Raw genomic sequence first — 27957 nt, 5'->3', positions numbered from 1 at the left:
CTCTCTGATCTCACTGAGGTGTGTGTGTGGTGTTAGTCACTGTCTCTCTCCTCTCTGATCTCACTGAGGTGTGTGTTTGGTGTTAGTCACTATCTCTCTCCTCTCTGATCTCACTGAGGTGTGTGTGTGGTGTTAGTCACTGTCTCTCTCCTCTCTGATCTCACTGAGGTGTGTGTGTGGTGTTAGTCACTGTCTCTCTCCTCTCTGATCTCACTGAGGTGTGTGTTTGGTGTTAGTCGCTATCTCTCTCCTCCCGTGTCTGCATCTCGCTGAGTGTACTCTCGTCAATGTTCTCCAGGCTGTCAGCGTGCTGGATGCTAAGCTCGGACAATGGGATTGTGGGTAGTGTAGTCTGCTCAGGGTAGAGCCATGGCTTGAATCCCGGGTTGTGTCTCTGCTTCCACTCTCCGTACTTCAGACACGCCTTACTGATCTTCTTCATCGCCTGTGACACACACAAACAGAGAAAGAGAGAGAGAGACATACAGACAGAGAGATATGCATTTAGCCAGGGTTAGAGGGAATTGTCTGCTCCATAGAGAGAGTGAGTGAGAGAGAGTGAGAGAGAGAGAGAGAGAGACAGAGTGAGAGAGATAGAGACAGAGTGAGAGAGAGAGAGAGAGAGAGAGAGAGAGAGAGAGAGAGAGAGAGAGAGAGACAGGTCTGCTCCATGTAGTAACCTAGTGATGGAGAGAATTTTCACCTAATCTAAACTTTCACCTAATCAAATAATTAGCCCAGCAAGAGAAGCTCTCCCTTGAGAAAGATACCCCCACCCCGAGCAGGTCAGACCAGACCTCTTCATTACATAAACCCACTACTGACGTGCAACCCCCAGCGGAAAATCAACCTCCCAGCACAGAGTACTACTGCCTCATTGAAATGAGGGATAAATTCACCCAACTACACTCCAGTCAGCACAGACCCAGACAACAGTCCAGCACAACAACACTCTCTTAACCAGACCCGGAGAGCTGGAGGTGGAGAGAGACATATCTGCACTCTGGACTGTGGTGAGACAACTACAACAGGAGAAAGAAAAGGAGAAGGAGAAGAACAGAGCACTAGAGGAGAGGATCAGATTGCTGGAGGAGAGGTTGAGGGGGATGGAGGAGAGGGTGAGGGGGATGGAGGAGAGGATGAGGGGGATGGAGGAGAGGGTGAGGGGGATGGAGGAGAGGGTGAGGGGGATGGAGGAGAGGATCAGACTGCTGGAGGAGAGGATGAGGGGGATGGAGGAGAGGGTGAGGGGGATGGCGTGTTACAGAGAACAACCCATTAGAGAGGTGGCCACCCCCACAGAGAAGCCAGCAGAACAGCCCGCCACAGACCCTGACCATAGCATCCACAACACAGCAGGACAGACAAATGAAGAAGCCCAAGACCATGGGATCCCACCCCCTCTGAGCACCTGCCCCCTGTCAGTCACCCTGATAGCCCTCCTGACTACCCCCCCACACCCACTGAGGACATTCACAAGACAGATTTGACTCCTTATGGACTTAAACAAATATATACAAGAAAAAAAACTTTTCCACGGAGTGTCATCCTGGAATATCCAAGGTCTGAGGCATAAAGAGCAGGAACCCAGACTTCATCAAAGAAATCACTAATAAGATATTATCATCCTACAAGAAACCTGGTTTGAGACGGACCCACTGGTTGCCCTCTAGGTTACAGAGAGCTGGTAGTCCCATCCACCAAACTACCAGGTGGGTGGTATAGAGGAGACGGACCCACTGGTTGCCCCCTAGGTTACAGAGAGCTGGTAATCCCATCCACCAAACTACCAGGTGTGAAACAGGGAAGGGACTCAGGGGGTATGCTAATTTGGTATAGAGCAGACCTAACTCACTCCATTAAATTAGTCAAAACAGGAACATTTTACATCTGGCTAGAAATGTAAAAAGAAATGATCTTAACAGAGAAAAATGTCCTCCTGTGTGCTACCTATATCCCCCCCACTAGAATCCCCATTATTTGATGAAGACAGCTTCTCCATCCTAGAGGGGGAAATCAATCATTTTCCCAGGCCCAGGGACATGTACTAGTCTGTGGCGACCTAAATGCCAGAACCGGACAAGAACCTGACACCCTCAGCACACAGGGAGACAAACACCTACCTGGAGGTGACAGCATTCCCTCCCCCATACGCCCCCCTAGGCACAACTATGACAACATAACCAACAAAAACGGGTCACAACTCCTGCAGCTCTGTCAGATGCTGGGTATGTACATAGATAACGGTAGGCTTCGAGGGGACTCCTATGGTAGGTACACCTATAGCTCATCTCTTGGCAGTAGTACTGTAGACTACTTTATCACTGACCTCAACCCAGAGTCTCTCAGAGCGTTCACAGTCAGCCCACTGACACCCCTATCAGACCACAGCAAAATCACAGCAAGTATCTTGCCTATGCCGTTCTGTACCATCACTCATTCATATATCTTTATGTACATATTCTTTATCCCCTTACACTGTGTATAAGACAGTAGTTTTGGAATTGTTAGTTAGATTACTTGTTGGTTATTACTGCATTGTCGGAACTAGAAGCACAAGCATTTCGCTACACTCGCATTAACATCTACTAACCATGTGTATGTGACAAATAAAATTTGATTTGATTTGAACAGAGTAATACTCAATCATGAGGCATCAAAGCCAAAGGAACTGAGTAACATTAAGAAATGTTGTAGATTGAAGGAAAGTAGTGTAGAAATCTACCAAAAAACAATGAGGCAACAACAAATTCAATCCCTTCTAGACAACTTCCTGGACAAAATGTTCCACTGTAATAGTGAAGATGTAAACTTGGCTGTAGAAAACCTAAACAGTATATTTGACTTCTCAGCTTCCCTATCAAAAAAGGTTACGCAGGAAACCTAAGAAAATGAACAACAATGACAAATGGTTTGATGAAGAATGCAAAACCAATCTTCACTATGGTGAATCACTAAAACAGTACAGAAATACACTACGGAAAAAGAAGGAACAGCATGTCAGAAATCAGCTCCTTGTAACTGAAGAATCCATAGAATCTAACCACTGCTGGGAAATTTGTAAAACACTTTACAAACAATAACAGGAAGAATTATCTATCCAAAATTGAGATCTCTTTGACTCTATAACAAAGAACAAACAGCAAAAACATATACATGATTAAATACAAATCTTAGAATTAACTATTAAAGACTACCAGAACCTATTGGATTCTCCAATTACCTTGAATGAGTTACAGGACAAAATAAAAACCCTCCAACCCAAAAAGGCCTGTGGTGTTGGAACCAAGGACTGATCACCCCAATCCACAATAGTGGAGACAAATTTAACCCCAATAACTACCGTGGGATATGGGTCAACCTTGGGAAAATCCTCTGCATTATCATTAACAGCAGACTTGAAGCAGAGCAGACTTGAATTGAGTTGTCTGTTGCATGTAGTAACCTAGTGATGGAGAAAGAGTTGTCTGCTCCATGTGGTAACCTAGTGATGGAGAGAGAGTTGTCTGCTCCATGTAGAAACCTAGTGATGGAGAGAGAGTTGTCTGCTCCATGTGGTAACCTAGTGATGGAGAGAGAGTTGTCTGCTCCATGTAGTAACCTAGTGATGGAAAGAGAGTTGTCTGCTCCATGTGGTAACCTAGTGATGGAAAGAGAGTTGTCTGCTCCATGTGGTAACCTAGTGATGGAGAGAGAGTTGTCTGCTCCATGTAGTAACCTAGTGATGGAGAGAGAGTTGTCTGCTCCATGTAGTAACCTAGTGATGGAGAGAGAGTTGTCTGCTCCATGTGGTAACCTAGTGATGGAGAGAGAGTTGTCTGCTCCATATAGTAACCTAGTGATGGAGAGAGAGTTGTCTGCTCCATATAGTAACCTAGTAATGGAGAGAGAGTTGTCTATCTGTGCTGTAGTGTGTTTTCTATCTGTGCTGTAATGTGTTGTCTATCTGTTTGAGATCTAAGCATCTGGGGCTCTCCCTAATCATTCCTCATTCCCTTGAGATCCCCCATTGGCTATTTCAACACACACGCTTCTCGACCAGGGATGCGTAGGAGGGATCATACATTAAACATAGGTGTTCTCCCGTGTGTGCTGAGTCCTGCCAGCCAGACTCTGCTGAGTAAGAGGGTAATGCATGGACACAAACAGCCACTCACATATGTATCCTCCCCATCTCTCCCCTCTCTCCTTGCCTCAGCATTATAATGTGGTGATGGGAGTGTAATGCTGGGAAGTGTAGGCATAAGCAGACTGGAATGTACTTACTTTGGGAGCCAGAAAGTGGGAAGACTTGTTTACAACCCACTTGGGTAGTGAACCTGGGTGAGGGAAGAAGAGAGGGAGAGATTTCGATGTTACACCATGGCATGTCATCCAGGGTCAAATAGCTCAAGGGTGATTTACAGATAATTAGTTGGCGAGATATTCAGAGTTTTAAGATCTTAACAGAGAAAAAGCAATAAAGAGAGAGAGGGAGAACGAGAGAGAGAGCTGGAGAATGAGAGAGAGAGCTGGAGAATGAGAGAGAGATGGAGAACGAGAGAGAGAGCTGGAGTACGAGAGAGAGAGATGGAGAACGAGAGAGCTGGAGAACGAGAGCTGGAGAACGAGAGAGCTGGAGAAAGAGAGAGAGAGATGGAGAACGAGAGATGGAGAAAAAGAGAGAGATGGAGAACGAGAGAGAGAGATGGAGAACGAGAGCAAGAGATGGAGAAAGAGAGAGAGAGAGAGAGAGAGAGAGAGAGAGAGAGAGATGGAGAACAAGAGAGAGAGATGGAGACCGAGAGAGAGAGAGAGAGAGAGAGAGAGACCAAGAACGAGAGAGAGAGAGAGAGAGAGATGGAGAACAAGCGAGACAGAGATGGAGAACAAGAGAAAGAGCAAGATGAAGAACAAGAGAGAGAGAGAGAGATGGAGAACAAGAGAGAGAGAGAACGAGAGAGAGAGAGAATGAGAGATGGAGACCGAGAGAGAGAGAGAACGAGAGATCGAGATCGAGAGAGAGGGAGAGAGATGGAGACCGAGAGAGAGAGAGAACGAGAGATGGAGATCGAGAGAGAGAGAGAGAGAGAGAGATGGAGACCAAGAGAGAGAGGGAGAGAGAGAGAGAGAGAGAGAGAGAGAGAGAGACCAAGAGAGAGAGATGGAGAACAAGAGAGAGAGAGAGAGATGGAAACCAAGAGAGAGAGAGATGGAGAACAAGAGAGAGAGAGAGAGATGGAGACCAAGAGAGAGAGAGATGTAGACCAAGAGAGAGAGAGATGGAGACCAAGAGAGAGAGAGATGGAGACCAAGAGAGAGAGAGATGGAGACCAAGAGAGAGAGAGATGGAGACCAAGAGAGAGAGAGATGGAGACCAAGAGAGAGAGAGATGGAGACCAAGAGAGAGAGAGAGAGATGGAGACCAAGATAGAGAGATGGAGACCAAGAGAGAGAGAGATGGAGACCAAGAGAGAGAGAGATGGAGACCAAGAGAGAGAGAGAGATGGAGACCGACAGAGAGAGATGGAGACCGAGAGAGAGAGATGGAGACCAAGAGAGAGAGAGAGAGAGAGAGATGGACACTGAGAGAGAGAGAGATGGACACCAAGAGAGAGAGAGAGATTGAGACCGAGAAAGAGAGAGATGGAGACCGAGAGAGATGGAGAACGAGAGAGAGAGAGAGACCAAGAATGAGAGAGATACCAAGAATGAGAGAGAGAGAGGGAGAGAGAGAGAGAGGGAGAACAAGCGAGAGAGAGAGATGGAGAACAAGAGAAAGAGAGAGATGGAGAACAAGAGAGAGAGAGAGAGAGAGATGGAGAACAAGAGAGAGAGAGAGAGAGAGAGATGGAGAACGAGAGAGAGAGAGAGAGAGAACGAGAGAGAGATAGAGAGAGATGGAGAACGAGAGAGAGAGAGAGAGATGGAGAACAAGAAAGAGAGAGAGAGAAAGATGGAGAACAAGAAAGAGAGAGAGAGAGAGCTGGAGAACGAGAGAAAGAGAGAGAGAGAGAGAGAGAGATGGAGAACGAGAGAAAGAGAGAGAGAGATGGAGAACGAGTGAAAGAGTGAGAGAGAGAGAGATGGAGAACGAGAGAAAGAGAGAAGAATACCAGAAAGCAACCTGGAACCAAAATATCCAAACACTCTTAGATAACTTTCTGGATACCACATTCACTCACAGTGAAGAAGGCATCAATCTAGCAGTAAAAAACATCAACTATATATTCAGGCAAACGGCAAAGGAGAACAATTGAAATTGATAAAAAACTAAATAAAAAAGATCACAGATGACAACTGTTTTGATGCAGATTGTAAAATTATAAGGAAAAAACTTAGAACACTATCCAACCAAAAGCACAGAGACCCAAATAATGGTTAATTACACCTTCATTACTGTGAGACTTTAAAACTCTATAAACGGAACACTCAGAACCAAAACAGCACAGTACAACAGCAAGCAGCTGACATTAATTGAGGAGTCCATAAACACAAACAACTTCTGGCAAAATTGGAAAAAACGTTTTTAAATCGAAACAAGGAATTAGCGATAGAAAATGGTGACATATGGACAACCCATTTTAAAACACTCTACAACACCGTTCAAATTGACACAAACGCAGAACAACGCCAAATTCATGAGGAGTTGAATGGATTACAAAAAGCTATAAAGGACAATCAAAATCCACTGGACTCCCCAATTACTGACCAGGAGCTCTATAAGAAACGAAACTATTACTGACCAGGAGCTCTATAAGAAACTAAACTATTACTGACCAGGAGCTCTATAAGAAACTAAACTATTACTGACCAGGAGCTCTATAAGAAACGAAACTATTACTGACCAGGAGCTCTATAAGACACTAAACTATTACTGACCAGGAGCTCTATAAGAAACTAAACTATTACTGACCAGGAGCTCTATAAGAAACTAAACTATTACTGACCAGGAGCTCTATAAGAAACTAAACTATTACTGACCAGGAGCTCTATAAGAAACTAAACTATTACTGACCAGGAGCTCTATAAGAAACTAAACTATTACTGACCAGGAGCTCTATAAGAAACTAAACTATTACTGACCAGGAGCTCTATAAGAAACTAAACTATTACTGACCAGGAGCTCTATAAGAAACTAAACTATTACTGACCAGGAGCTCTATAAGAAACTAAACAATTACTGACCAGGAGCTCTATAAGAAACTAAACTATTACTGACCAGGAGCTCTATAAGAAACTAAACTATTACTGACCAGGAGCTCTATAAGAAACTAAACTATTACTGACCAGGAGTTCTATAAGAAACTAAACTATTACTGACCAGGAGCTCTATAAGAAACTAAACTATTACTGACCAGGAGCTCTATAAGAAACGAAACTATTACTGACCAGGAGCTCTATAAGAAACTAAACTATTACTGACCAGGAGCTCTATAAGAAACTAAACTATTACTGACCAGGAGCTCTATAAGAAACTAAACTATTACTGACCAGGAGCTCTATAAGAAACGAAACTATTACTGACCAGGAGCTCTATAAGAAACTAAACTATTACTGACCAGGAGCTCTATAAGAAACTAAACTATTACTGACCAGGAGCTCTATAAGAAACTAAACTATTACTGACCAAGAGCTCTATAAGAAACTAAACTATTACTGACCAGGAGCTCTATAAGAAACTTCAGGCTCTCAAATTTGAAAAAGCCTGCGGACCTGATGGCATCCTAAATGAGATGCTCAAACTCACTAGTGCAAAATTTAAATTGGCTATATTAAAACGGTTTAATTTGATCCTGAGTGTAGGTTATTTCCCTGACATCTGGAATCAAGGACTCATAACCCCAATCTTTAAGAACGGAGACAAATGTGACCCAAACAATTACAGAGGCTTTTGTGTGAACAGTAACCTGGGAAAGGTTTTCTGTAGTATTATAAATGTAAGAGTTCTAAACTTCCTTAATAAGCACAATGTCTTGAGTAAAAGCCAAATTGAATTTATACCAAAACATCGGACAACTGATCATGTTTACACCCTACACACCCTGATAGATAAACATGTCCACCAAAATAATACCAAAATATATGCTTGCTTTATCGACTTCCAAAAAGCATTTGATTCTATTTGGAATACAGGACTGTTCTACAAAGTTATTGAAAGTGGTGTAGGGGGTAAAACATATGACATAATCAAATCAATGTATACTGGCAATACATGCAGCATTAAAATTGGTAAGAAAATAACTGAATTCTTTAACCAGGGGTGGGGCCTTCGTCATGGTTGCAATCTGAGCTCTGTACTCTTCAATATTTACATCAACGACTTGGCCACTATTCTAGAAAAATCCTCAGCCCCTGGTGTTAGTCTCCACAATTCAGAAGTTAAATGCCTACTCTTCGCAGATGACCTATGCCTGCTGTCACCCACAGCACATGGCCTACAGCAGAGCCTGGACCTGCTCGAGCAGTACTGCCAGACCTGGGCCCTGGCAGTAAACCCCAAAAATACTAAAATTATGATTAGCCAGAGAAGATACAGATCTCAGGAAATTAGACCAAATTTCTCAATTGGTACAAAATATATAGAGTATTGCACACACTACAATTACTTAGGTTTAAGACTAAGCTAAACTGGAAACCTTAATGAGGCAGTGAATGAACAGAGAGAGAAAGCACGCAGGGCATTCTACGCCATTAAAAAGCTCATTCAAATTGAAAGACCTTTTAAAATTTGGCTAAAACTAATTGAATATGTCATTGAACCAATTGCACTTTATGGCAGCGAGGTGTGGGGTCCACTTGCAAAACAAGATTTAATCAAATGGGACAAACACCCCACTGAAACCCTGCATGCAGAGTTCTGTAAGATTCTCCTACATGTCCAGAGGAAAACTACAAACAATACATGCAGGGCAGAATTAGGCCAATATCCACTAATAATAAAAACTCAAAAAAGAGCAATTAAGTTTTGGAAACATTTAAAATACAGTGACCCCCTCTCATATCATTACCAAGCCCTGCAATGCCAAGAGCTGAGCAAAGAAAAGAGTCCCCTCATCCAGCTGGTCCTGGGGCTGAGTTCACAAACCTGTTCTACTAACGCACTGAAGCGTCAGTCCCCTCATCCAGCTGGTCCTGGGGCTGAGTTCACAAACCTGTTCTACTAACACACTGAAGCCTCAGTCCCCTCATCCAGCTGGTCCTGGGGCTGAGTTCACAAACCTGTTCTACTAACACACTGAAGCCTCAGTCCCCTCATCCAGCTGGTCCTGGGGCTGAGTTCACAAACCTGTTCTACTAACGCACTGAAGCCTCAGTCCCCTCATCCAGCTGGTCCTGGGGCTGAGTTCACAAACCTGTTCTACTAACACACTGAAGCCTCAGGACCAGAACATCCAATCAATCAGAATAAACCAAATTACAACACAGTCAAAACAAAACTGCATTGCTTATTGGGAAACACAAACACAAAGAAAAATACACTGCAATCTGGCCCTAAATCGACAGTACACCGTGGCTAAATATTTGACCATGGTTACTGATCAAAACCTTAGAAAAACCTTGATAAAGCACAGGCTCAGTGAGCACAGCCTTGCCATTGAGAAGGGTAGACACAGGAAAACCTGGCTCCCTGTAGGAAAGGCTGTGCAACCACTGCACCACAGCAGAACCTGGCTCCCTGTAGAGGAAAGGCTGTACAACCACTGCACCACAGCAGAACCTGGCTCCCTGTAGAGGAAAGGCTGTGCAACCACTGCACAACAGCAGAACCTGAGACAGAGCTGCATTTCCTGACAAAATGTCAAAAACATTAAACAATTAGAGAGTGTCATTTCCCCAAATTTGAAACCCTTATTCAAGGTTTCTAAGACCTCTCTGATGAGAGTAGACTACCCGTCCTGTTGGGGGAGGACGCAGAGAGCTGTGGGTTGGCAGCGCACTTCATTGCTGCCTGCCATAAGTTGAGGGACAGTGTCTGACAGACCAATCAACCTGCACATGTCCTCTACTGTATACTTATTGTTATTGTTGAATATATGGTTATTTTGACCCTTGGTTACTGTTGTTTGATTCTCATTTTTTTTCATATTGTAAATATCCAAAATAAGCTTTGGCAAATGTACATTGTTACGTCATGCCAATAAAGCAAATTGAATTGAATTGAATTGAGAGAGAGAACAAGAGCGAGAACAAGAGAGAGAGAGATGGAGAACAAGAGAGAGAGAGAGAGAGAGAGAGATGGAGCACGAGAGAGAGAGATGGAGCACGAGAGAGAGAGAGAGAGACAGATGGAGAACGAGAGAGAGAGATGGAGAACGAGAGAGAGAGAGAGAGATGGAGAACGAGAGAGAGAGAGATGGAGAGAGAGATGGAGAACAAGAGAGAGAGAGAGAGAGATGGAGAATGAGAGAGAACGAGAGAGAGAGAGAAATGGAGAATGAGAGAGAGAGAGAGAGAGAGAGAGAGAGAGAGAGAGATGGAGAACGAGAGAGAGAGAGAGAGATGGAGAACAGGAGAGAGAGAGAGAGATGGAGAACGAGAGAGAGAGAGATGGAGAACAAGAGAGAGAGAGAGACCAAACAAACCAAACCAAAGGCAAAGTCTTCTCATGCTTTGTTGATTTCAAAAAAGCCTTCGAATCAATTTGGCATGAGGGTCTGCTATACAAATTGATGGAAAGTGGTGTTGAGGGTAAAACATACCGACATTATAAAATCCATGTACACAAACAACAAGTGTGCGGTTAAAATGGGAAAAAAACACACACATTTCTTCACACAGGGTCGTGGGGTTAGACAGGGATGCAGCTTAAGCCCCACCCTCTTCAACATATATATCAACGAATTGGCGCGGGCACTAGAAAAGTCTGCAGCACCCGGCCTCACCCTACTAGAATCCGAAGTCAAATGTCTGCTGTTTGCTAATGATCTGGTGCTTCTGTCACCAACCAAGGAGGGCCTACAGCAGCACCTAGATCTTATGCACAGATTCTGTCAGACCTGGGCCCTGACAATAAATCTCAGTAAGACCAAAATAATGGTGTTCCAAAAAAGGTCCAGTCACCAGGACCACAAAAACAAATTCCATCTAGACACCATTGACCTAGAGCACACAAAAAACTATACATACCTCGGCCTAAACATCAGCGCCACAGGTAACTTCCACAAAGCTGTGAACGATCTGAGAGACAAGGCAAGAAGGGCATTCTATGCCATCAAAAGGAACATAAATTTCAACATACCAATTAGGATTTGGCTAAAAATACTTGAATCAGTCATAGAGCCCATTGCCCTTTACGGTTGTGAGGTCTGGGGTCCGCTCACCAACCAAGACTTCACAAAATGGGACAAACACCAAATTGAGACTCTGCACGCAGAATTCTGCAAAAATATCCTCCGTGTACAACGTAGAACACCAAATAATGCATGCAGAGCAGAATTAGGCCGATACCCACTAATTATCAAAATCCAGAAAAGAGCCGTTAAATTCTATAACCACCTAAAAGGAAGCGATTCCCAAACCTTCCAAAACAAAGCCATCACCTACAGAGAGATGAACCTGGAGAAGAGTCCCCTAAGCAAGCTGATCCTGGGGCTCTGTTCACAAACACAAACACACCCTACAGAGCCCCAGGACAGCAGCACAATTAGACCCAACCAAATCATGAGAAAACAAAAATATAATTACTTGACACAGTGGAAAGAATTAACAAAAAAACAGAGCAAACTAGAATGCTATTTGGCCCTACACAGAGAGTACACAGCGGCAGAATACCTGACCACTGTGACTGACCCAAAATTAAGGAAAGCTTTGACTATGTACAGACTCAGTGAGCATAGCCTTGCTATTGAGAAAGGCCGGCGTAGGCAGACATGGCTCTCAAGAGAAGACAGGCTATGTGCTCACTGCCTACAAAATGAGGTGGAAACTGAGCTGCACTTCCTAACCTCCTGCCCAATGTATGACCATATTAGAGAGACATATTTCCCTCAGATTACACAGATCCACAAAGAATTCGAAAACAAATCCAATTTTGAAAAACTCCCATATCTACTGGGTGAAATTCCAGAGTGTGCCATCACAGCAGCAATATTTGTGACCTGTTGCCACGAGAAAAGGGCAACCAGTGAAGAACACACACCATTGTAAATACAACCCATATCTATGCTTATTTATTTTATCTTGTGTCCTTTACCATTTGTACATTGTTAAAACACTGTATATATATATATATATATATATATATATATATATATATATATATATATATATATATATATATATATATATATATATATATATAATATGACATTTGTAATGTCTTCATTGTTTTGAAACTTCTGTATGTGTGATGTTTACTGTTAATTTTTATTGTTTATTTCACTTTATATATTATCTACCTCACTTGCTTTGGCAATGTTAACACATGTTTACCATGCCAATAAAGCCCTTGAATTGAATTGAATTGAATTGAGAGAATGAGAGAGAGAGAGATGGAGAACGAGAGAGAGAGAGAGAGAGATGGAGAATGAGAGAGAGAGAGAGATGGAGAACGAGAGAGAGAGAGATGGAGAACGAGAGAGAGAGCGAGATGGAGAACAAGAGAGAGATGGAGAACGAGAGAGAGAGAGAGAGAGAGAGAGAGATGGAGAACTAGAGAGAGAGAGAGAGATGGAGAACAAGAGAGAGAGAGATGGAGATTGAGAGAGAGAACGAGAGAGAGAGAGAAATGGAGAATGAGAGAGAGATAGAGAGAGAGAGAGATGGAGAACGAGAGAGAGAGATGGAGAACGAGAGAGAGATGGAGAAAGAGAGAGAGAGATGGAGAACGAGAGAGAGAGAGATGGAGAACGAGAGAAAGAGAGATGGAGAACGAGAGAGAGAGAACAAGAACGAGAGAGAGAACAAGAACAAGAGAGAAAGCTTCAGAGCCACCCAGACGAGGCCCCCCCCCCCCTGCCCCCCACTGCAGACCCACACCTGGAGGAGCCACAGCCCGGAAGGCAGAGTTACGCACAGGCTGTGAGAGGAGCAACTGGCCCAGCCCCCACCAACCAAATGAGTGTACATAGTCAATGGTAGGCTGAGAGGGGACTCTTTTGGTAGGTACACCTACAGCTCGTCCCTTGGCAGCAGCACTGTAGACTAGTACCTCACCGACCTAAACCCAGAGTCTCTCAGAGCCTTCACAGTCAGCCCACTAACACCTCTCTCAGACCACAGTAAAATCACAGTGTATCTGAGAAGAGCAGAACCCAACCATGAAGCATCACGGCCCAATAAATGACATGGTACAAAACAGGCCTATAGATGGAGTGCAAACAGTAGACATCTACCAAAAAGCAATTAGTAGCCCAAAAATGCAATCTTTCCTGGACAACTTTTTAGCCTTAACATTCTCCTTCAGCAACGAAGGTGTAAATTTGGCTGTTTGGAACATAAACTTCATATTTGTCAAATTAGCCTCCTTGGCTAATTTAAAGAAGCATAAGAGCAAACCAGAAATAACAGATAATGAAAAATGGTTTGATAATAATTGCAAAAATCTAAGAAAGTAATTGAGAAATATATCTAATCAAAAACACAGAGAACCAGACAACAAAAATATACACCTTCAATAGGGGGAAACACTGAAGCAACACAAACACACCCTAAGAACAAAAAAGGAACAGCACATTAGAAATCAACTGGATGGAATTGAGGAATCCGTAGAATCAAACCACTTCTGGGAGAATTGGAATAAATTAAACACACCTCATCATGAGGAATTGGCTTTCCAAAATGGGGATATGTGGAGAAATCACTTTGCAAACCTCTACAGCAATATAACAAAGAGCCCAGAACAAAAAGATATACAAGAAACATTACAAATCCTTGAATCAGCAGTCAAAGACTATCAGAATCCTGTGGATACCCCAATTACAGAAGAATATTTATTGGAAAAACGATGCAGTCTCCAACCCAAAAAGGCCTGTGGTGCTGATGCTATTTTAAATGAAATGATCAAATGTACAGACCACAAATTGGCTATACTCAAACTCTTCAACAATATCCTCACTGCAGGTATTTTCCCCGATATTTGGAACCAGGGATTGATCACACCAATCTATAAAAATGGAGACAAATTTGACCCAAATAATTACAGAGGAATTTGCGTTAACAGCAACTTGGGGAAAATTCTCTGCAGTATTATAAATAGCAGACTACATCATTTCCTTGACGAACACAACGTCCTGAAAAGAAGCCAGATTGGATTTCAAAAAAATGATCGTACAACAGACCACATTTACACCCTCCACACTCTAATTGATAAACAAGTAAACCAAAACAAAGGCAAAATCTACTCGTGTTTTGTATATTTCAAGAAAGCATTTGATTCAATTTGGCACGAAGGTCTTTTTTCTAAACGAATAGAAAGTGGTATTGGAGGGAAAACATATGATACTATTAAATCAATGTACACTAAAAACAAATGTGCAGTTAAAATTGGCAACAAGCAAACAGACTTCTTCTCTCAGGGACGGGGAGCGAAACAGGGCTGCCCATTAAGTCCAACACTATTTAACATCTACACATTAATGAATTGGCAAAAACATTAGAAGAATCGGCAGCACCTGGTATCACCCTACACAACACTGAAATCAAGTGTCTGCTGTACGCAGATGACCTGGTGCTGCTGTCTCCCACTAAAGAGGGGTTATAGCAGCACCTAGATCATCTTCACAGGTTCTGTCAGACCTGGGCTCTGATCGTTAACCACAGGTTCTGTCAGACCTGGGCTCTGATCGTTAACCACAGGTTCTATCAGACCTGGGCTCTGATCGTTAACCTAAAAAAACTTTATATAATGATATTCCAAAAAAAGGTCCGGAAATCAGGATGACAAATATAAATTCTATTTGGACACAGTTCTATTAGAACACACCAAAAACTACACATATCTAGGACTAAATATCAGCAACACAGGTAGCTTTCACATGGCTGTGAAACTACACATATCTAGGACTAAATATCAGCAACACAGGTAGCTTTCACATGGCTGTGAATGAGCTGAGAGACAAAGCAAGAAGAGCATTCTATGCCATTAAAAGGAACATCAAAATTGAAATTCCAATTAGAATCTGGCTCAAAATGTTTCAATCAGTTATAGAACCAATTGCTCTATATGGCAGTGAAGTATGGGGTCCAATCTCTATTAATGAATTCACCAAATGGGACAAACATCCAATCGAAATACTGCATGCAGAGTTTGGCAAGACTGTATTGCAAGTGCAAATAAAAACTCCAAATAAGGCATGTAGAGCAGAATTGGGCCAATACCCCCTCCTCATTCGAATAGAAAAAAGAGCCATCAAATTTTACAACCATCTAAAAACAAGTGACCCCAAAACATTCCATCACACAGCTCTACAATGTCTACAGTCCCCTCAGCCAGCTGGTTCTGAGGCTCAGTTCACCAACCCAAACCAATCCCATAGAGCTTCAGGACAGCACTCAGAAAATCTGGCCCAACCAAATCAACACAAAACAAAAACATATCACCTATTGGAAAGACACCACAAAAAATCCAAGTAAACTTCAATGCTATTTGTCTCTAAACAGACAGTACATGGTGGCAGACTATCTGACCACTGTGACTGATAGAAAACTGAGGAAAACACTGACTAGGTACAGACTCAGAGAGCACAGTCTGGCTATAGAGACTGGTCATCACAAACAAACCTGGCTGCCCAGAGAGGACAGTCTGGCTATAGAGACTGGTCATCACAGACAAACCTGGCTGCCCAGAGAGCACAGTCTGGCTATAGAGACCGGTCGTCACAGACAAACCTGGCTGCCCAGAGAGGACAGTCTGGCTATAGAGACCGGTCGTCACAGACAAACCTGGCTGCCCAGAGAGGACAGTCTGGCTATAGAGACCGGTCGTCACAGACAAACCTGGCTGCCCAGAGAGGACAGTCTGGCTATAGAGACCGGTCGTCACAGACAAACCTGGCTGCCCAGAGAGGACAGTCTGGCTATAGAGACCGGTCGTCACAGACAAACCTGGCTGCCCAGAGAGGACAGTCTGGCTATAGAGACCGGTCGTCACAGACAAACCTGGCTGCCCAGAGAGGACAGGCTGTGCTCACTTTGCTCCAGGGGAGAGGTAGAGACAGAGCTGCATTTCCTATTACACTGTGACAAATACTCAGACCTAAGAGAATATTTCTTTCCCAAAATTATAATTCAATACAAAGAATTTGAAACTATAAAAGATGAAGAAATATTTACTGGGTGAAAAGCCAAAATGTGCAGTTTTGGCAACCAAATGTGTCCTCCTGCCACAACCTGAGGGACAGCCAGTGAAAAGTGCAATGTAATGTGGATAATATTTCCCATCTTGTTTTGTTTTGTCTTTCATACCATGGCATGTGTCTTCTCAGTCATGTTGACACTGGTCCACTACCATTGCTTTAATGTATTGTTGTTCTCATTAATATTGTTGTTGTTGTTAATGGTAATTCCATGTCCACTACTACTATTATTATATGTATACTTTGACAATGTGAGTTATAATGAACTTGCCATGTCAATAAAGTAAATTGAATTGAATTGAGAGAGATGGAGAACAAGAGAGAGAGAGAGATGGAGAACAAGAGAGAGAGAGATGGAGAACAAGAGAGAGAGAGAGATGGAGAACAAGAGAGAGAGAGATGGAGAACAAGAGAGAGAGAGATAGAGAACAAAAGAGAGAGAGAGATGGAGAACGAGAGAGAGAGATGGAGAACAAGAGAGAGAGAGAGATGGAGAACAAGAGAGAGAGAGATGGAGAACAAAAGAGAGTGAGAGATGGAGATCGAGAGATGGAGAATGAGAGAGAGAGATGGAGAACGAGAGATGGGGAACGTGAGAGAGAGATGGAGATCGAGAGATGGAAAATGAGAGACAGAGATTGAGAACGAGAGATGGGGAACGTGAGAGAGAGATGGAGAACGAGAGATGGGGAACGTGAGAGAGAGATGGAGAACGAGAGATGGGGAACGAGAGAGAGAGATGGAGAATGAGAGAGAGAGATGCGGGACTGTCCCTGTCCTACAGATCCATAGTTACTATGGTGATTTCTGTTGAAAGAAGGTCCTGAGTATGAATCATTCATTAACTCTCCAAGCACATTAACCACCTGGTGGCTCCTGAGAGGACGACTGATAATAATGTCTGGAATGGAGAAAATGGAGTGGTATCAAACATGTGGTTTCCATGTGATTCATACCATTCCATTGACTCCATTCCAGCCATTACTATGAGCCGTCCTCCCCTCAGAAACCTCCACTGAGTCTTGTGTGTATTACCTTTTGGGTCCACGTGTGCCAGGTAGGTAAGAGTGCAGTGGTTCGGTCCGTGGCTCTGGATCAGGTAGCCAGTCTGGATGGACACAGCTCGTACCATGTCCTTCTTTGGCGGGTATTTCTACAGGAACAGTGGAACAGCCCTAGTTAGCACAGAACACCCCTATCTGAGGAAATGGTCTCAACCACCGACACTAGGTTCAATTGCTGTAAATACAATTGACTGCAGATATTTGCGTTTGTTTTGCATGAGTGCACAATACAGCCATAACATGCTGTCATGACTTCCGCCGAAGTCGGCTCCTCTCCTTGTTCGTTCGGCGATCGACGTCACCGGCTTTCTAGCCATCGCCGCTCTATTTTTCATATTCCATTTGTTTTGTCTTGTTTCCATACACACCTGGTTTTCATCCTCTAATCACACTGCATGTATTTAGTCCTCTGTTCCCCTCCAGGTCTTTGTGTGTGATTGTTTTGATGTTATGTGGGTATTGTTACACGCCAGACTTCTGTTAATGTTCTGTGTTTTGGGCACGTTTTATGTACATATGTGCTTTCGTTTGGACCGGAATGAAAAGTGTGACTGTTAACGACACTCTGCTCTCCTGCACCTGACTTCGCCTCCAGTACACACCCTTAACACATGCAAATATCCAAAGCAATTCAATCAAAATGAATTTGAATTTAAAAAAATTATGAACTGCCCTGCACTTAAACAGAGTTTAAATTTAAAATATGATATTCACTTACCAAGAGTTTAATGCACAAAGTAATATATATTCTGGAGGGGTAAAGTGATTCTCTCTCCTCTCCTGTAGATCTACAGCTCTGTCATCTGACCATGTCTCGTCCAATAACCCTCACCTCTCACTAAACCCAATAACCCTCACCTCCCACTAAACCCAATAACCCTCACCTCCCACTAAACCCAATAACCCTCACCTCCCACTAAACCCAATAACCCTCACCTCTCACTAAACCCAATAACCCTCACCTCCCACTAAACCCAATAACCCTCACCTCCCACTAAACCCAATAACTCTCACCTCCCACTAAACTCAATAACCCTCACCTCCCACTAAACTCAATAACCCTCACCTCCCACTAAACCCAATAACTCTCACCTCCCACTAAACCCAATAACCCTCACCTCCCACTAAACCCAATAACTCTCACCTCCCACTAAACCCAATAACCCTCACCTCCCACTAAACCCAATAACCCTCACCTCCCACTAAACCCAATAACCCTCACCTCCCACTAAACCCAATAACCCTCACCTCCCACTAAACCCAATAACCCTCACTAAACTCAATGTGAGAAAAGTAGCTATGTTTGTGTGGATGTTTTGTATGTATGTTGTTCTTTATCGTGTCTTGCAGGTTTGTTGAGTGTTTGCGTGTGTAAGCTTACAGCAGCAGCAGTCGCGTGAGTTTTCCACTTAACATTGATCACTCACTCACACACACACAGCACACAAGAGAGAGAGAGAGAAAAAGAAAGAGAAACATGTTGAGTGCTTCCTTCTAGACAGGATGCCTCGATCTCGCTGTCTTCTTCCACTGGGCAGAAAAACAACCACAGCATGTGGGCCTAATTCCAAACCAAACCGTTATCCCCTACCTTTCTGCCCTAGGTGACTAGTCTTGTCAGGTCTGATTGAACAGGAGAAAGGAGAGTGGTATTATAAGGGTTCTAGAAGGCTCCTCCAATAAGCTCAAGTCAAGGTTCTACCATCTTGCTTTCAACTTCTCAAAGGTCCTGAAGGACAGATTCTGAAGGACAGATTGGAAGGAGATACATTTTCAGTTTGGCACTGAGCCACTGTACTGTCTGAGTGATCTAACCCGGAGCTACCACTGCCCTATCCAGCGCACACACAGGCTTTGTCCAGCATTAGCAGTGGCACGGACCAATAAAGCTTTATTCAAATGCCAGAGGATTATTTAACCAAATACAATCTTACTAAAGTGAGCAAATAGTCCACTTAAACACACATTTAAACACGTGACACACACACGACACACCTTTATCAAACTGCACCTACGTAGACAAACACAACCAGTGAAGATACTCCAAGACATGTTCATTTAAATAGAGTGGACAGTCCCACTGTAGCATTTTCCCACTGACGTCAAGGGAGACCAGGCTTCAGGTCTGTTCTCTTCTGTTTCTCCCTGTAGAGCATCACACAACCAGTTATAGTTAGAGTTATAGTATAGGAACAGGGTTGGATAGCCCTGAGGGAGAAGGTATAGTACAGGAACAGGGTTGGAGAGCCCTGAGGGAGACTAGGCTTCAGGTCTGTTCTCTTCTGTTTCTCCCTGTAGAGCATCACACAACCAGTTATAGTTAGAGTTATAGTATAGGAACAGGGTTGGATAGCCCTGAGGGAGAAGGTATAGTACAGGAACAGGGTTGGAGAGCCCTGAGGGAGACTAGGCTTCAGGTCTGTTCTCTTCTGTTTCTCCCTGTAGAGCATCACACAACCAGTTATAGTTAGAGTTATAGTATAGGAACAGGGTTGGATAGCCCTGAGGGAGAAGGTATAGTACAGGGTTCTGGACCAGGATACTCTCTCCCTGTACATGTTTATACTTACAGCATGTTTGACAGAGTAGTTCATGATGATGTAATCACTGCCAGTGGGCAGCCAAGAGCGCAGCGTGATGACGTCACGGTTCCTCAGCGGCTTGGGACACTTCCCTAGACACAGACGAGGAGGAGCCTCATTAACATACACACACTGAATATGTGTGTGTGTGTGTGTGTGTGTGTGTGTGTGTGTGTGCGTGCGTGCGTGCGTGTGTGTGTGCGTGTGTGTCGTACAGGAGTAGTAGCCCACGTCTGCGTTAACAGTGAGTTTTCCGATGTCGAAGGTTTCGATGACGTTCGCGTCCCATTTCCTCCGGTACTCGATGTCATGGAGAACATCGTACATGGTCTCAGCTGGCACGTCCTTACACGCCATCCGACACTGCAGGAGAGACACATTTAATAACTAGTCAACACACACAGTCATACACACACACACAAACCTACCGTTATTTGACCAAACACACACTTGTGTGTATGTGTGTGTGTGTGTTTGTGGGGTGGGGGAGGGGCAGTTTAATAGTAAAACCATGGGCACAACGTCAGGCTCTTAAAAAGTGAGAGCACACACACCAGTGGCCTGCAAAACTGCCCTAGAGTAGCGCCATCTCCATGGTTACCTCAGCCAGGGGAAGACTCCACACCACAACAACACAGACAGAAGATAGGGGAGTGGAGAAAGCCATAGAGGGCACTACTTTTAACCCCAGCTACATGGGGATAACCCAGACCAAAAGCAGTGCACTACCTATCAACAGCCTTGTGGGTCTGTGTTTGTAGGAATGAGCTGTGTGTGTGTGTGTGAGTGTGTGTGTGTGTGTGTGTGTGTGTGTGTGTGTGTGTGTGTGTGTGTGTGTGTGTGTGTGTGTGTGTGTGTGTGTGTGTGTGTGTGTGTGTGTGTGTGTGTGTGTGTGTGTGTGTTGGACTAAGGACTTAAAAGTCACAATGGAGCTGAGAGAATAATGGAGTGATTGTGTCCGCAGGGCAGATTGAAACAGGAGAGGAAAAAAGAGAGGGAGGGAGAGAGAAGACATCACTGTAATTCTGTTAAAGTCATTCAGTATACTCCTCTACTGATGAGGACAGGAGAGACAAATGTCTGCTGTTTGCTGATGATCTGGTGCTTCTGTCACCAACCAAGGAGGGCCTACTGCAGCACCTAGATCTTCTGCACAGATTCTGCCAGACCTGGGCCCTGACAGACCTGGGTCCTGACTGTAAATCTCAGTAAGACAAAGATAATGGTGTTACAAAAAAGGTCCAGTCACCAGGACCAGAAATACAAATTCCATCTCGACACCGTTGCCCTAGACCACACAAAAAAACTATACATACCTCGGCCTAAACATCAGCGCCACAGGTACCTTCCACAAAGCTGTGAACAATCTGAGAGACAAGGCAAGAAGGGCCTTCTACAACCACCTAAAAGGAATTGATTCCCAAACTTTCCATACCAAAGCCATCACCTACAGAGAGATGAATCTAGAGAAGAGTCCCCTAAGCAAGCTGGTCCTGGGGCTCTGTTCACAAACACAAACACACCCCACAGAGCCATCACCTACAGAGAGATGAACCTGGAGAAGAGTCCCCCTAAGCAAGCTGGTCCTGGGCCTCGGTTCCCAAACACAAACACACCCCACAGAGCCCCAGGACAGCAACTGCAACACAATTAGACCCAAGCAAATCATGAGAAAACAAAAAGATGATTACTTGACACATTGGAAAGAATGAACAAAAAACAGAGCAAACTAGAATGCTATTTGGCCCTAAACAGAGAGTACACAGTGGCAGAATCCCTGACCACTGTGACTGACCCAAACTTAAGGAAAGCTTTGACTATGTACAGACTCAGTGAGCATAGCCTTGCTATTGAGAAAGGCCACCGTGGGCAGACATGGCTCTCAAGAGAAGACAGGCTATGTGCACACTGCCCACAAAATGAGGTTGAAACTGAGCTGCACTTCCTAACCTCCTGCCAAATGTATGACCATATTAGAGACACATATTTCCCTCAGATTACACAGATCCACAAAGAATTCGAAAACAAATCCAATTTGAGTGAAATACCACAGTGTGCAATCACAGCAGCTAGATGTGTGACCTGTTGCCACAAGAAAATGGCAACCAGTGAAGAACAAACACCATTGTAAATACAATCGATATTTCTTTATTTTCCCTTTTGTACTTAAACTATTTGTACATCGTTCTACCACTGTATAAAGACAATGACATTTGAAATGTCTCTATTCCTTTGAAACTTTTGTGATGTTTACTGCTCATTTCTGATTGTTTATTTCACTTTGGTTTATGATCTAGTTCACTTGCTTTGGCGACGTAAACATATGTTTCCCATGACAATAAATCCCCTTCGACTGAATTGAGAGAGAGAGAGACATGGAGAATGGTGTTTGTGAACCGTCCATTGACAAGAGTCCTGTGGGCCAGACACTGCATGCTCACAGTCACATGATACACGACCTCTAACCTGATACACACACACACACACACACACACACACCCTCCCCCCTGCATCAGACTGCACTACAGTCAGCTGCTGTGTTTAATCCAACATTCCTCCTTTTCCCAGTCTACCCCCCCCCCCCCCCCCCCCCCCCAGGCCTGTCAAAGCTCATCTGTTCTGCTGGACACGGGTAGAGGAACGTGGAAGAGAAGGATGAGAGGGGATGAGTGTGTATCTGTATACCATCAGTGAGTAGGGGTTCCCTCAGTCCTCAGGGTGTGTGTGGGCTGGGGAAAGACCAAACGGTACCCAGCAGTCTGACAGACTATCAAGCCACCCACATATGACACACACACCGTTCACATTTACATACAGAAGGATAGCTCTGCTGCCTTAGTGTGAGTGTGTGTGTGTGTGTGTGTGTGTGTGTGTGTGTGTGTGTGTGTGTGTGTGTGTGTGTGTGTGTGTGTGTGTGTGTGTGTGTGTGTGTGTGTGTGTGTGTGTGTGTGTGTGTGTGTGTGTGTCAGTATAATGCTGATGATATGGCTGACCAATGGTTACTGGCTATTAGATTGTTGATGATAATGATGCTGATAATAACAACACTATGGACCTCTCCCCGGGTTTCAATTCCTCTTTACATGTCACTGTTCTCTACTGCTATAGTCCTCAGTGGGAACACTGCAACAGCCCCCTCAGTGGGAACACTACAACAGCCCCCTCAGTGGGAACACTACAACAGCCCCCTCAGTGGGAACACTACAACAGCCCCCTCAGTGGGAACACTACAACAGCCCCCTCAGTGGGAACACTACAACAGCCCCCTCAGGGAGAACACTACAACAGCCCCCTCAGTAGGAACACTACAACAGCCCCCTCAGGGAGAGGAGAACACTACAACAGCCCCCTCAGTAGGAACACTACAACAGCCCCCTCAGGGAGAGGAGAACACTACAACAGCCCCCTCAGGGAGAGGAGAACACTACAACAGCCCCCTCAGTGAGAACACTACAACAGCCCCCTCAGTGAGAACACTACAACAGCCCCCTCAGGGAGAGGAGAACACTACAACAGCCCCCTCAGTGAGAACACTACAACAGCCCCCTCAGGGAGAGGAGAACACTACAACAGCCCCCTCAGTGGGAACACTACAACAGCCCCCTCAGTGAGAACACTACAACAGCCCCCTCAGTGAGAACACTACAACAGCCCCCTCAGGGAGAGGAGAACACTACAACAGCCCCCTCAGTAGGAACACTACAACAGCCCCCTCAGTGGGAACACTACAACAGCCCCCTCAGTGAGAACACTACAACAGCCCCCTCAGTGAGAACACTACAACAGCCCCCTCAGTGGGAACACTACAACAGCCCCCTCAGTGGGAACACTACAACAGCCCCCTCAGGGAGAACACTACAACAGCCCCCTCAGTGAGAACACTACAACAGCCCCCTCAGGGAGAGGAGAACACTACAACAGCCCCCTCAGTGGGAACACTACAACAGCCCCCTCAGTGAGAACACTACAACAGCCCCCTCAGTGAGAACACTACAACAGCCCCCTCAGGGAGAGGAGAACACTACAACAGCCCCCTCAGTGAGAACACTACAACAGCCCCCTCAGGGAGAGGAGAACACTACAACAGCCCCCTCAGTGGGAACACTACAACAGCCCCCTCAGTAGGAACACTACAACAGCCCCCTCAGTGAGAACACTACAACAGCCCCCTCAGTGGGAACACTACAACAGCCCCCTCAGTGGGAACACTACAACAGCCCCCTCAGTGGGAACACTACAACAGCCCCCTCAGTGGGAACACTACAACAGCCCCCTCAGGGAGAGGAGAACACTACAACAGCCCCCTCAGTGAGAACACTACAACAGCCCCCTCAGTGAGAACACTACAACAGCCCCCTCAGTGGGAACACTACAACAGCCCCCTCAGTGGGAACACTACAACAGCCCCCTCAGGGAGAACACTACAACAGCCCCCTCAGGGAGAACACTACAACAGCCCCCTCAGGGAGAGGAGAACACTACAACAGCCCCCTCAGTGAGAACACTACAACAGCCCCCTCAGTGAGAACACTACAACAGCCCCCTCAGTGGGAACACTACAACAGCCCCCTCAGTGGGAACACTACAACAGCCCCCTCAGTGGGAACACTACAACAGCCCCCTCAGGGAGAACACTACAACAGCCCCCTCAGTGAGAACACTACAACAGCCCCCTCAGTGGGAACACTACAACAGCCCCCTCAGTGGGAACACTACAACAGCCCCCTCAGGGAGAACACTACAACAGCCCCCTCAGTGGGAACACTACAACAGCCCCCTCAGGGAGAGGAGAACACTACAACAGCCCCCTCAGTGGGAACACTACAACAGCCCCCTCAGGGAGAGGAGAACACTACAACAGCCCCCTCAGGGAGAACACTACAACAGCCCCCTCAGGGAGAACACTACAACAGCCCCCTCAGTGGGAACACTACAACAGCCCCCTCAGTAGGAACACTACAACAGCCCCCTCAGTGGGAACACTACAACAGCCCCCTCAGTGAGAACACTACAACAGCCCCCTCAGGGAGAGGAGAACACTACAACAGCCCCCTCAGTGGGAACACTACAACAGCCCCCTCAGTGGGAACACTACAACAGCCCCCTCAGTGAGAACACTACAACAGCCCCCTCAGGGAGAGGAGAACACTACAACAGCCCCCTCAGTGGGAACACTACAACAGCCCCCTCAGTGAGAACACTACAACAGCCCCCTCAGGGAGAGGAGAACACTACAACAGCCCCCTCAGTGGGAACACTACAACAGCCCCCTCAGGGAGAGGAGAACACTGCAACAGCCCCCTCAGTGGGAACACTACAACAGCCCCCTCAGTGAGAACACTACAACAGCCCCCTCAGTGAGAACACTACAACAGCCCCCTCAGGGAGAGGAGAACACTACAACAGCCCCCTCAGTGGGAACACTACAACAGCCCCCTCAGGGAGAGGAGAACACTACAACAGCCCCCTCAGTGAGAACACTACAACAGCCCCCTCAGTGGGAACACTACAACAGCCCCCTCAGTGGGAACACTACAACAGCCCCCTCAGGGAGAACACTACAACAGCCCCCTCAGGGAGAACACTACAACAGCCCCCTCAGTGGGAACACTACAACAGCCCCCTCAGGGAGAACACTACAACAGCCCCCTCAGTGGGAACACTACAACAGCCCCCTCAGTGAGAACACTACAACAGCCCCCTCAGTGGGAACACATCAGGGTTTAGAGAGACACACACAAGGATGTAATGGGTTTGAGGGCTACTCCCATCAGTGTATCCTGCCCTCTCTTAACTGAGCAAAAACACAAACACACAGTCTCACACCTTTATCCCCTATGGCTATGAGTGCAGAGAGAGACACGGCCTCTCCTTAAGCACACATTACCCACTCTGTGACATTACCCACTCTGTGACATTATCCACTCTGTGACATTATCCACTCTGTGACATTACTCACGCTGTGACATTAACCACACTGTGACATTACCCACTCTGTGACATTACCCACGCTGTGACATTATACACGCTGTGACATTACCCACACTGTGACATTACCCACGCTGTGACATTACCCACGCTGTGACATTACCCACACTGTGACATTACCCACTCTGTGACATTACCCACGCTGTGACATTACCCACGCTGTGACATTACCCACTCTGTGACATTACCCACGCTGTGACATTACCCACGCTGTGACATTACCCACACTGTGACATTACCCACTCTGTGACATTACCCACACTGTGACATTACCCACTCTGTGACATTACCCACACTGTGACATTACCCACACTGTGACATTACCCACGCTGTGACATTACCCACTCTGTGACATTACCCACTCTGTGACATTACCCACGCTGTGACATTACCCGCGCTGTGACATTACCCACTCTGTGACATTACCCACTCTGTGACATTACCTACTCTGTGACATTACGCACTCTGTGACAAATCAGGCAAACGGACACTTAGAGACAGATAGATGACAGCTAATGAAACAGGTTTACTGCCTACCTACCATATGTTTCCTTCTCTATGACCACTACCCCACCAGGTGCCACAACTGACGGTCATGTCTGTCAAAAAGAATGTGTCAGTTAATGTACCTGCACTCACAGGTTGCAGAACAGGAATCTCTGTGGGAAACGGAACAAGACTCTCACCTGCAGTTTCTTACATCACACACACACACACACACACACCTGAGTTTACACTAGAGTGACGTCAGAGCTGATTAATCATGTGTACAGTACACACATTTCCTCTTTCACCTTCAATGTCCCCTCCCCTCCACCTCCCCTCCACCTCCCTTCCTCAAACAACTCCATGTGAGAACACCTGTTTGTCCGCTGTCCTGCCACAGACCCGGATACATGCAGCACACACCTGACCCTGGCCCTGGCCCAATACTTTAACAATCTAGATTTCCTTTTTTCCCTGTAAATAACACTTCCTTTCCCTCCTTTGTGTAATATTATGAAAGGGTTTCAGTTTAGGACATTATGACGTGTGCTATGGGACTGTGTGACCGAGGTAACCCATATGATGTCCTCTATTCCTCACATTTTTCCATTCACCTGAGTACCGGCCTACCCTGTTCTCACCTTAATCTTGTGGAGTGACTTCTCCTCGTCTCCTCCTATAGTCTGAGTCCACACTGTCATGTCCGTCTTATTGTAGGTCAGACTCCAGCCCTCCTCACTCCCGCACTCCTCCTTGAAGCTGCTGAATGCCCGGTCATCCGGGATCAACACCGACATAATCTTTTACCGGGTAGCGCGAGCTCGCTCTTCTGCAGTTCACTGGGAAGAACAACGATCCGACCAAACCGAGGTAGGGAAACTCCCGATGGCGGAGAGACCCGAAGCAGACTGGGACGAACGGGCGCCGGTGAGGAGTGACTGAGCTAAACGACGTAACGTTACACCTCTTATCCTCTGAGTGAATTATTCCTATAATGTAATTTCTTTATCACACACACTGAGCACGCAATCCGCGTATTGTGATGATGTGTGTTTAGAAAGGAGAGTTGCTGAACAAACACGAAGAACGCACAAAAACACGGGTATAAAAATACAAAAATCTACAGTTTTCATAGAAACTATACAAACACGTGAGTGGAAGCTTTCCGGTGTTTATCTTATAACATTATTGACCCTCTGGCGTGAATCAATTTCAGCTCAATATGGTCCACAGCAGCTATATAAGTGAGACATATGTGTCCGCTGTCTCACCGCGACTCCACTGGAGATGAGAGGCTGACAAGTCGGATGGTTATGATCAATTGTTGCGCGTTTACATTTCAGTTCCCCTGCGTCGCTGTGTGCCCCCCTATGGTCACTCGACGTCGTCGTTGGATGGTGCAGTGTGACGAATAGAGGAAAGCGTTGGAGACACACAGATAAGCAATACCAGATTGACAACCGCCCACTCGGCTTCGTGCACATGTAACGGATGTGAAACGGGTAGCTAGTTAGCGGTGGTGCGCGCTAAATAGCGTTTCAATCCGTAACGTCACTTACT

The 27957-nt window shown here is 45.4% G+C and overlaps 1 protein-coding gene across 2 annotated transcripts; it reads right to left on the bottom strand.

Moving 5' to 3' along the window:
- Positions 1-43: 43 nt before the first annotated feature.
- On the bottom strand, positions 44-27906 carry LOC110503192 (StAR-related lipid transfer (START) domain containing 10). 2 transcript variants are annotated; one of them, XM_021581558.2, is made up of 6 exons: positions 27039-27906; positions 20139-20286; positions 19912-20015; positions 17313-17430; positions 4267-4319; positions 44-445 (listed from the first exon to the last, which is right to left on the bottom strand). In XM_021581558.2, exons 1-6 carry the CDS (start codon positions 27192-27194, stop codon positions 233-235), a joined length of 792 nt encoding a protein of 263 aa, XP_021437233.2. In that variant the 5' UTR covers positions 27195-27906; the 3' UTR covers positions 44-232. The 2 variants fall into 2 exon arrangements, with proteins under 2 accessions (XP_021437233.2, XP_036817718.1); XM_036961823.1 differs by lacking the exon at positions 27039-27906 and adding an exon at positions 26453-26471.
- Between the last annotated feature and the right edge of the window lie 51 nt (positions 27907-27957).

Source organism: Oncorhynchus mykiss, chromosome 24 (assembly GCF_013265735.2).
Source record: "Oncorhynchus mykiss isolate Arlee chromosome 24, USDA_OmykA_1.1, whole genome shotgun sequence".
Classification (NCBI taxonomy): domain Eukaryota; kingdom Metazoa; phylum Chordata; class Actinopteri; order Salmoniformes; family Salmonidae; genus Oncorhynchus; species Oncorhynchus mykiss.
This window is presented reverse-complemented; position numbering and strand designations above follow the sequence as displayed.

Coding starts and splice junctions, on each gene's coding strand:
- LOC110503192 (XM_021581558.2), bottom strand. CDS start 27,194: ATGTCGGTGTTGATCCCGGATGACCGGGCATTCAGCAGCTTCAAGGAG. Junction 17,431..19,911: donor ACTACTCTGTCAAACATGCT/GTAAGTATAAAC, acceptor CTGTTCCTGTAG/AAATACCCGCCAAAGAAGGA. Junction 4,320..17,312: donor GGCACACGTGGACCCAAAAG/GTAATACACACA, acceptor TCCCTCACCCAG/GTTCACTACCCAAGTGGGTT.